Source organism: Setaria italica, chromosome V (genome assembly GCF_000263155.2).
Source record: "Setaria italica strain Yugu1 chromosome V, Setaria_italica_v2.0, whole genome shotgun sequence".
Classification (NCBI taxonomy): domain Eukaryota; kingdom Viridiplantae; phylum Streptophyta; class Magnoliopsida; order Poales; family Poaceae; genus Setaria; species Setaria italica.
The window spans coordinates 41,242,052-41,252,851 of NC_028454.1; the positions used below are offsets into that span (position 1 = coordinate 41,242,052).

The following is a 10,800-nucleotide window of genomic DNA, read 5'->3' on the forward strand; positions in this document are numbered from 1 at the left end:
AAAAGCTCACACAGGATTTCAGAAGCTTATGATGAAAATAAAAGGATGTTGTACTAGAGCTCACATGGCAATACATTGTGTCAGATGATGCTCTACGAGAGATCACGTCTCATGTTTGCGTTAGCAGTCAGCAAAATTGATGGGTTACTGATAACGCTACGCCTGCTAAATTCAGCTAAATCATCTGAGATGCTGCATCAGACGTTCAGAACCAACCAAATAAGCAAAGAAAGTCAAGCTTCAGACCGTACATTGCATGATGTACATGTACACATCGATCTTAGTTCTTTACATACAAAGCACAACCCTACATGCTCAGTCAAAGGGTGAACACATCAGTACATCGCACGCTTAATTTCCAGATTACACTACAGACTGTACATGCCACACGCACGATCAGGATAAGCAAGTTCCAAACTGAAACGTTAGGTTATCCTACAAAGGCAGCGGTTCCTCCAGGCCCTGGAGGAAGAGGAACCAACCCTGGCCCAGAGCAGTTACTTCTCGCCAAGCCGCGTCACAGCATCAGGCCCAGCCGCTCGCTGGCTACGTCGCACTTGACGGGCGCGAGCCCGACGCGGCCGCGCTCCAGGTCGTACTCCACCCACAGGTTCATCTGGTGGTGGTGCCCGATCACGTACGCCGTCAGGGGCACCATGTCCGCGTTCCCGAACGTGAGGCACCACACGCCATCGCCCCCGCGCCGCTCGCCGGGGACCTTGTACAGCAGCCTGTCCCCCGCCACCGACATCTCCGCGCCCTTGAACAGCAGGGACACGGCCGGGAGCCTCGCCGACGGCGGCGGGCGCCCGGCGGGCACGCGGAAGCAGGTGTCGAACGCTTCTTGGAACGCGAAGTTGGGGTCGTCGAGCGCCGGGAGGATGGGCTTGGTTTGTTTCAAGAACTCAGCTTTCAGGGCGGAGTAGGCGTCCCCGAGCAGGAAGGTGAACTGCGTGCCGGAATCCACCATCGTCTGCCCGGCGCCGGTGTGGTCCGGCGCGAGCACCGACGCCGGGATTGGCAACGGCTTGCCGCCGACGCGGATGCCGAGGAGTTGGACCGAGTAGGCCACGCGGTCGAAGTAGGGGAGTGGCAGAGTGGGCTGGTACAGGGGCGTGTAGTTGAGCGGCAGGAAGGGGAGGTCGCTGTGGCCGAGGAGCAGCACGCCGGCGTCGTCGCGGTCGGAGATGCAGTACGAGAAGCGGCGCGTGCTGGCCTGCGACACGAAGGAGAGCGTGCCCCTGTTCATGCCCAGCAGCCCAGCAGTGGCGACGCCGTCCGGGGACGAGTCGTACGCGGAGGACATGCAGCCGAACGCGGACCGCAGCGGCGGCGCGTCGCCGACGGCGAAGACGTCGGTGGCGAGCGCGCCGTCGGAGGAGGACCCGTCCGCGTAGGACAGCGACACGCTGCACCGGCGCGAAGCCCCGTCGCAGGACGGCGGCGCCGGCAGGTCACGGGAGCTGCACTGCGGGGAGCCGCAGGGCACGGCGGCGAAGGTGCCCGACGCCCTCGGGCGGAACGACGCGCCCCTGGCGGCGGTGCTCGCGTTCCCCTGGCGTCCCGGCGCGCAGAGCAGCCAGGAGAGCTCGCTGCCGGTGTCGAGCACCATGGTGACGTTCTGCGGCGGCGTGCCGACGGCGAGCGACACGGTGAGGCTGACGTTGTGGTGGAACCGCAGCTTGCTCGGCGGCCGCGGCAGCGCCCAGGCCGGCACCTGACGCGCCCGCAGCGGGAACACGCGGGGCTTCGCCGCGGTCTTCGGCGCCCCAGCCGCGACGGGCCACGGCCTCGCGGCGGCGAGCAAGAGGAGGAGGAGACAGACGAGCAGCGGGGGCGGCATGGTGGTGATTGCGACCTGCTCGACCGGGGCCTATGCGCGCATGTGATGTGAGGGTGGCGATGCGCTCTCGTGTTGGATTCGCGAGTGGGGTTCCGCGGGCGGTGTCGCGGTGGATTTTATGGGGGGTGGCGCCCCGCGCGCGGGGGCGGGGCGCGGGCGAGTGCGCACAGGCGCAGTGCACTGGAGTGGTGGTGACTGAGATGGGATGAGGATGGGAGCCGGGAGCAGCCAGGGCGAGACGCGTGACGAGCCGCTGTCGCAGGGAAGGGGAAGCCGCGTTCTTTTGCCTGTCGTCTTGTGGGTATCGCTACCGGAGAGCGCCAGGCCGCCAGCGGGGGCTAGCCGGCTAGTCACGGATATTGTAGCACTCTACCGCTAGCAGTCTAGCACTGTGCAGCTTTCACTGCTGCATGGGGTAAAACTGCACGCTCCAGCATTTACCTGCTGGCCTATACGTTTTAGTACGTCGTGGACTTGCCAACATCGCATGAAAAGCTTGTCTACACGTGCCAAAACAAATTGTGTCCGTAATCGTGCTTGGCACATTTTCGTATTAGGCCCAGCGTCTTTGCGTTTTCGGCGCCCTCGGTTGCAAGCATTGGTGGCAATTTGATATGGCGTGTTCGTGCGTGCGGTGCGGACGCAAGGCAGTGTGTCCTGATGCCACGGCGAGATCGACAAGCAATTGGTATTGCTTTTGTACCGCACTGTACCATGGCGTGATCTCGCCAGCACGACGGTTTTTCGCTTCAGATGAGCCTACTCCATTTAAACCCGACAGGTTCGACGCGGTAGTGCCATCTTTCCGGACGGCCGGATCTTTGGGCTGTTTTCCGCCGAAAACAAGCGCCTTTTTTCGCAAAAGCGCTTCGACTAATGTTCATGTACTACATCCCATGATCAACTCGGCATAGGTTCGTGTTGTGTTGTCGATCGAGAGCAAAATGAACATGAAGAATTGAAATAAAAATAAGCTTGGACGGTGGCAGCTTGAAGTTATGAACAGCGTCGTCGTCTTCTAGATGGTATCACCGTGAGGTAGAAACTACCAAGAAAAGGAAGCAGTAAATGTATTATGTAAATGGCCGGAGTCCGGAGACTTTAAAATCCTACCGAAACCCAAGCAAGCGTCCAATCATCCGTGCCACGACGAGCCATCGGAGTTATGCTTCTCATCTACCGCCAGGACTCTGCAGGGACGGAAGTTACCAGCAGTGTGGGGAGCTACCACCACGTCGATCGCGTACAGCTCACATCAAACGGGGTGCGGTGAATGCGATGCCTGCCTTCGTTTCCAAGCAGAGCAGGGGAGGGAGGCAGAGCATTCAAGCTACGTAACCAAGGCAAGTACCGCAGCGTAAAGGCGAGCCAGAGCGCCAAGCCTTTTCGCGCCGGGCGCAAGGCATTCATTAGCCACCCGTCAGCGCGACGCGGTTTGCCGGTTCCGGCTAGCCGCCGCGCCGGCCGGCCGGGCCGACCCTTTTTGCTACCGGCGCCGTCCTAGCCGGTGTAGGTAGGCCGGCCGGGTGCTTTGTGTAGCTACAGTAATCATGAGCCTCTCCGCTGCGCTTTGTTCGCGAGCAATTCGCAACTTTGAATCCGGGTTCTACCATTAGGCCACTCTTCTACTGCTGACAGTTTCGTTATTTTAGGGTAGGTGTGTGGTACGTGTACGTGTCTTGGTTAGCGCGGGCATAAATTCGAGGAGGAAAAGAACAGTACTGCAGCACGCGTAGTACGACAATGCGGTTTGCAGAAGAAGTTACGAAGATTTGCTCCGCTGTCTGTCCTGGCCGGCACGCTTTGATGGCCGTAAACAAAAACCGCACGGAGGACGTGCACGGCGGGCAGAGCGGGGTTACAAGCACGAATGGCCTCGGAGAAGGCGTTTGTATTCTTCCCTGCTTCTAGTACGTAAAGAAATGCGAAATGTCGTGGGGAACAACACGTTCGTAAGAGAAAAAAGAAATGGGGAACAGCACGCATTGTTACAAGGACCGAGCACGTCGTCGCGTCACTCGCTAAAACCCCTTGTTTCAGGGGCCATCCTGCACTAGTTTTTATCAGCGGTCGGTCACTAACTCACTCTACAGTAGCACTGGAGCCTAGAGGACTAGAGGAGTAGCAGCAGCTGGAAACAGCGCGCAGCTGCAGCATTTCCATCCAGCGACTCGATCGCCTTGACTTGTTTGTCGCCCACGGGCCATGCCGCCGGCTCCACGCGTCCGTGGCGGCAGCCGGCAGCTCTCGCGAAGACGCGGACTAATCGGGATCACTGGCCGCCTCACCGGTCGCATGGACCTAAATGACATCCAATCAGCAACCCAAACAATCGAACTAAACTTAAAAAAGATGCAAAACGAACGCTAACTTGCTCTGATGACGCGCCAGGCGTCAGCATGTGGGATTCGATCATTCGACAGGGGGCGTAGCTAGGTCCATCTCGTCAGCACTGACGGGGCCGGCGAACAAACTTCCTGACATGTGACGCACGCGCTGTTCTCTTCTCCCAGGATTATCCTTAGCTCGCTTCTGAATCGGGCCCTGCCACCCCGGGAGGGACCTGGGCCCTGGGGTAGGTGGAGTCATGGAGATGATGAGTGGTGCCGCTGAGAAGCACGAGCCGGCAGGCGCTGCTGCTAGTCGATATGCGTGGAGCCATGGACCATGCATCCATGATGGCATGGTCCTGGGCTCCTGGCTCGAAGACTCTCGGTCGAACCCACGTCAACGGGTGCGAGGATGGCTGGGCGGACGGACCAAGGAGTAGGGGGGGCAGGTGGTGGCGCTGGATCAGCTCGATGTAGTTGCACGGTTGGGGGTCGCTCTCGCGAGGCCATGGCTGGCTCTGGCTGATGACCCAGGGGATTGCGAGCAATCATGGCGGGCGCGCGGGGGTTTGCCGCTGGTTGTTGGCGACGCAGCGGCGGCTGGTCGGGGCGGGGAGAGGTCAGACAGCCGCCTGCGTGCACCGCGTGCTGCTTGCGCGAGCGAAACCTGTCGTCTGGGCTGTGCGGTGCCGAGCACGGGGGCGAGCAAGCTTAATTTGCCGTCAGCAGTGGGACATTTTAGCAGCTATCATGCATGACACGCCGCGGCCCCGTGTTCATTATGGGTGCGATTGGTTACCTGTATCTCCCTTGGCCTCGCTCAGGTGATGCAACTTCAAGTTGATTGGTTTGCTGGATAAGCACTCGGGTCAGGCTCCGACCATGCGGCCGTACAGCTCGAGCCAGGGCTCGCTCGAAATATAGGACGTGATTGGATGCCTGCGGCCCCTCCATCTGGTTCCCGGGATGCAAGTTCTGCACGTTTGGATGCCTGTGCTAGGGGTTGAGCTAGGTCCCCGGGTGCAAAAGCGGCCTCGCAGCTAGGCTCCTATGGTGCGGAGAGATTGGACGTTTCTTGGAAACCTAGCTCACGCGATGCGTGCAGAAGCACGTGACCTGCAATGTTATAGAGGTGGGAGATATAGACATTCAGACAACTAATCACTTACTCTTGGTAACCTGCATGTGTGGTTTCATACCATCCAATAAAGAGCTTGCTCTTGGTAACCTGCATGTGTGGTTTCATACCATCCAATAAAGAGCTCTTGCATGCTCTTAGGCTGACCACGGAGAGCCTGGTTCCTAGGAACGGACCTGGCTAGGAGCAGGCATCAATCACACCCGTAGGAATCGAGCGTTTCTTGCGAGCCTAGCCCGACTGATGCAGCATAGGGTGCAAGCACGAGCACTCAAAGGCTCCAGGCGTGGAAAACGAGAAAAAAATCAAGCAACCGAACAGCAGCTCGAAAGAAGGAACCTGCATCCTGGCTCACAGATGCGGAGTGGGCTGGGAGGGTCGGCCATCCAATCACGCCCTATATGATTTTGTGATGTGCAGCGAGAGTTTGGCTGGTAAATGGAGTTTTACTACCGCGCTGCGCACGCGGCGCCGGCGCAGACTCGCCACGCGCGGGCGTCGTCCGAACCGGTGTGTTAGTTGTAGGCTTGCAGGCGGGGCGGGATCTTAGACGAGGCCGCGTACCCACCCCGCAAAATCACCGCTCGTGGTCGGTGTCATCCAGCTGCAATTTTTTCGCGGACTAACATCAGTTTGTCTGCAAAGTCCGCGGGACGAGAGCAAAACCCGCGAGAAGCCGCAACGACCCGCATGCCGCAGCTTCGGGGGTGTTCAGTTACTTTTACTTATTTTTAACACGCGTCACATTGAATATTTAGATACTAATTAGTAATATTAAATGTAGATTATTTATAAAACTCATTACATAAGTGAAGGCTAAACGACGAGACGAATCTATTAAGCCTAATTCTCTTGCCGTCGCCCGCCGGCCTTCTCCACCCGTCATCTCATGCGCTGGGGTGAGGAACATGAGTGCAACGCGTTCTTCTTCCATGTATGTGCAGAGCCAGAACGCTTTGTCCGCCACTACCACTAGTAGATGCGGACGTAGGCGAAGCTCGAGGCCGCCGGAGAAGACAGCACCGCCGCGGCAGCTCCTCGCCTCCATCGCCGAGGCTGCCGCCGGCCGGAGAGGACCGCACCGCCGACCTCCTCCTCGCCCTCGTCTTCGGCCTCCTCGGCTTCGGTGACCGCCAGCGCCGCGGACCCTCGTCTGCCGCCGCTAGCTCGCCGCCGAGGCCGTCTCACGCCTCCGCCTCGCGCTCGACCCTGGCCATCTCCAAGCTCGCGTTCAAGTGCGACCGCCGCGCCGAGAGCGTCGGCGACCCGGACCTCGCGCTCGTCGCCGACCGCCTCGGCCCGGGCCTGCGCCGCCTCAAGCTTCGCTCCCTGCACGCGGTCACTAACGACTGGTCGCCGTGCTCGCCGCGGCGGCAGCCAACCTCCGTATGCTCTCCGCCGGCTCCTGCGCCTTCGGGGCCAAGGGAATCGAGGCTGTCTCCGCTCCTGCCTCCAGCTGCGCCTCCGCGGCCTCGCTGACTCGCATAGCAGTGGACAAACTGGGGGTGTTTGTTTTTTAGCACCTCCTAAAATTACTGTCACATCGAATGTTTAGATATTAATTACTAATTATAAAATTAATTGCATAGATGAAGACTAATTTGCGAGACGAATCTATTAAGTCTAATTAGTCTATGATTTGATAATGTGATGCTACAGTAAACATGTGATAATGATAAATTAATTAGGCTTAATAGATTCATCTCGTAAATTAGCCTCCATGTGTAATTAATTTTATAATTAGCTCATATTTATCCTACTAATTAGCTTCCGAATATTTAATGTGACATGAATTTTAATCAGGATTAACGATCCAAACACTCAAACACACTTGATGCGGACCTAGGCGGGCTACTGCGGGTTCTGCGACCTGACCACGAAATACATGACCGTAAGACTAATCCCAGTGCAGGTTTCATAGAGGTTTCATGCACATTAATTAGGGTGCCATGTCAGCATTTTTGATGATGTGGCAGTGAGTTAATGAGGAGAGAGGTAAGAGGGGTTTCATCTAGATGAAACCATGTATGCACAGTTAACAACACAGTTTGTGTCTTGTATGTAGTGCATATGAAACTACACCATGAAATTTTGTATTGTAGAGGTAGTTTCAAACACAATTTCATTTTCATGTTGCTTATGTGGCTATCTTGGAAACATCAAAATGAAACTCTTCATTGGGATTAGCTTAAAGCAGATGGATCAGTGGCCAGCTGCAAGCCCGCGAAATTAATTTTGCGGCAAGCTTTGTGAGTTAGCGGCTGCCCACAACCCGCCTCACCTGCGAGCCTAGTTAGTTGCATGACACGACACAGATACAGCCCTTGTTTACTTCCCTCCAAACTCCCAACTTTGACACTATGCAAAAAGAAGATTCCCCATCACATCAAACTTGCGGTACATGCATGGAGTACTAAATGTAGACGAAATCAAAAACTAATTGCACAGTTTTGTTGTACTTTGCGAGACGAATCTTTTGAGCCTAATTAGTCAATATTTGGACAATAATTCACAAATACAAACGAAACGCTACAGTGTCGCATTTATGGCAAAATGTCAATTTGGCACCTCCCAAGGTCATGTTTAGTTTCCCCCAACTCCCAACTTTGGCACTATGCAAAAAGAAGATTCCCCATCACATCAAACTTGCGGTGCATGCATGGAGTACTAAATGTAGACGAAATTAAAAACTAATTGCACAGTTTTGTTGTACTTTGCGAGACGAATCTTTTGAGCCTAATTAGTCAATGTTTGAACAATAATTCACAAATACAAACGAAACGCTACAGTGTGCTACAGTGCTGTAACAGTAATTTGGCACCTCCCAACTTCAACAACTAAACAAGGCCCAACTTGGGAAGTAAACAAGGGCACAATTTCGCGCTAGTTTGTTAGGTCGCGTTGGTGGCCTTGTACGATTAATAAAATAATAACCCTAGCTCGTGTTCCGCCGGACCATTCGTTCTCTAATAACCTTTTGACAGTCGCGTTAACCAATCCAATGTGGACGTGCACCTATCTCTTGGTTGGCGCGGGCGTAAATTCAAAAAACTAGAAGTGTGGCTGCGACCGCAGTCTGCAGAGTACAGAGCACTAAAGAAGATTTGCTCCGCTGTCTGTCCTGGCAGTGGCAGGACCCTGATCACCCCCAGTAAACAAAGCGCGCGTAGTCCACCGCTGTCAGCGGGTTACAAGCACGAGTGCCCTCGGGGACGACGTAATTCCCCCACTTCCAGTAAGAATCGCCAATTTGGTCTTAGGGGGTGTTTGGGAAACACCTGTTAAAGTTTAATACCTGTCACATCGGATGTTTGGATGTTAATTAGGAGTACTAAACATAAGCTAATTACAAAACTAATTGCACAGATGGAGTATAATTCGCGAGACGAATCTATTAAGCCTAATTAGTCCATGATTTGACAATGTGGTGCTACAGTAACCATTCGCTAATGATGGATTAATTAGGCTTAATAGATTCGTCTCGCGATTTAGCCTATGGGTTCTGCTATTGGTTTTTTAATTAGCTCATATTTAGTCCTCCTAATTAGCATCTGAACGTGTGATGTGACAGGGCTAAAGTTTAGCCCCTGACATCCAAACGCCCCCTTAATAGATTCGTCTCACGAATTAACATAAGGTTCCGCAATTAGTTTTATAATTAGCTTATGTTTAGTCCTCCTAATTAGCATCCGAATATTCGATGTGACACTGTTAAAGTTTAGCACCTCGTATCCAAACACCCCTTATCATCCACTGCTACTGTGGACTGCTGGTGTCTCCGAGCTACTAGTCAACGGTACTGTGAAGTAGACAATAGCTGGAAACAGCAGCTGAAGCTGCATTGGTTTAGAGGCTGCTTTCGTCGGACAAAAATTGTCACGAAACGGAATGCAGGATGCACCTGAGTCCATGCAACATGCTATTGCTCGTCTAGTCCTATCCACTCATTTTCCTATATCTATGATTGATACGATATCGACCCAGATATTTCACGAGCATAGGGTGATTTGGCACTAGGGGGACGTTTGGATTCTGCCGCACGCTAACCCTGCCAAAGCGTCGGCGCGGCCAAAATTCGGCGGCCGATCCAGCCGCCCCAACTTGACCAGCCAAAGTGCGCCAAAATGAACTACCGGAGGCCAGGCCTGCCGAATCATAGCCAGAGTCCAAACACCGCTGAATCTACGGCCAGCTGCCAAATTTTGGCCTGGCTCGTATCGGCGCTCATCCAAACGAGCCTAGAGTCCAGCCGTCCAACCCCAAGTTGCCGGGCCGGGCGCCTCGCCCCGCCCTTGACTTCTTGCCGCCGCCGACCACCGCCCGTGCCCGTGCCCCGCGCCGGCTCCACGGCGGCTACCTATCCGGATTCCGGAGAGGACGACGACAGCAACCCTCGCAGACTAATCGGGTCGCGCGCGGTCCCTAAATGACAGCGCATCACTCATCAGCATTCAGCGATCATAACGAACTAAACGCTCCGAAATGATGGTGCCGTTCGAGCGGACTTGCTGCGCTGACGCGCTACGCATGGAGCCACGGGTGGATCGGCACGAGACTTCCAATCATTCGGCGGAGATAGGCCCATCAGGCCATCATCACACATCGGCGCTGTACTGGCGAACAGAACAAGATACCACTGACACGCGACGCGTCATGGGTGCGCTGTTCCTCTCAGGATTATTCTAGCTTTCTCGACCGGAGGCCCTGGTAGGTGGAGTCGTAGTGCAGGTGCAGCAGAGCGCCAGAGCCGGCACTTGTGCTGCTAGACTCCTGCTCGGCAATGCATGCAGCCATGGATGGACCATCCATCCGTCCGTCCGTGCCACGCCATGCCATGGTCTATTGGTCCATGTCGAAGGATGTGGATGGGGTGGCGAAGGGCCAAGGACGGTGCAGTGCTGGATCAGCTCCATCTGGTTGCGCAGCTGGGTGTCGCTCTCGCGAGACCACCACCACATCTGCTGCTGCTGCACAAGCAGTGCACAGTGCGTAGAGATGCTCTCCTTGCTCCAGCAGTCGAGCTGCCCGGTCCAGACACCAGAGGTTTTCGATCAATCATGGAGCGCTGCAGTTGCGTGTAGGTGTAGACGTGCAGTTGGGCACGCACGACGGCACGAACCAGCTGAGCTGGTGCTCCTCCGGTCCTCCCCGTCCCCGGGACCGGGCGCTCAGCTGCCTGTCTGTCCGCAGCCTGCCTACCTGCGTGCGTGCGCGAGCGGAGCATGTCATCTCTGTACCGCACTGCACGGGGCGAGGGGGCTCAATTTGGTGCCAGTCGTGGGGCCTTTTCGCCGTTTATGATGGCGCGCCGCGGCCGGAACGGCAGCGATCATTATGGTTTGGCGAGAGGGGATCGGAGTACTATGGCCCTTGAAAAAGATATCACGGCCTGTTGGACTGTTGGTTGTACTCTTGCACTAGAAGAGTGAGTGGTTCCTGATCCCCCACCGTCCACGGGCCAATTGCTTTCGGCTGCCGATGTATGAGCC

At 55.6% G+C, this 10,800-nt stretch overlaps 1 protein-coding gene across 1 annotated transcript; it reads right to left on the reverse strand.

Moving 5' to 3' along the window:
* Nucleotides 1-219: 219 nt before the first annotated feature.
* Nucleotides 220-2,026, reverse strand: LOC101766949 (aspartic proteinase PCS1). The gene has a single exon (XM_004970496.3). The coding sequence runs from the start codon at nt 1,841-1,843 to the stop codon at nt 518-520; it is 1,326 nt and encodes a 441-aa protein (XP_004970553.1). The 5' UTR covers nt 1,844-2,026; the 3' UTR covers nt 220-517.
* Nucleotides 2,027-10,800: the final 8,774 nt, after the last annotated feature.

Bases quoted from the DNA above. Each gene is read 5' to 3' on its own strand.
- LOC101766949 (XM_004970496.3), bottom strand. From the start codon at position 1,843: ATGCCGCCCCCGCTGCTCGTCTGTCTCCTCCTCCTCTTGCTCGCCGCC.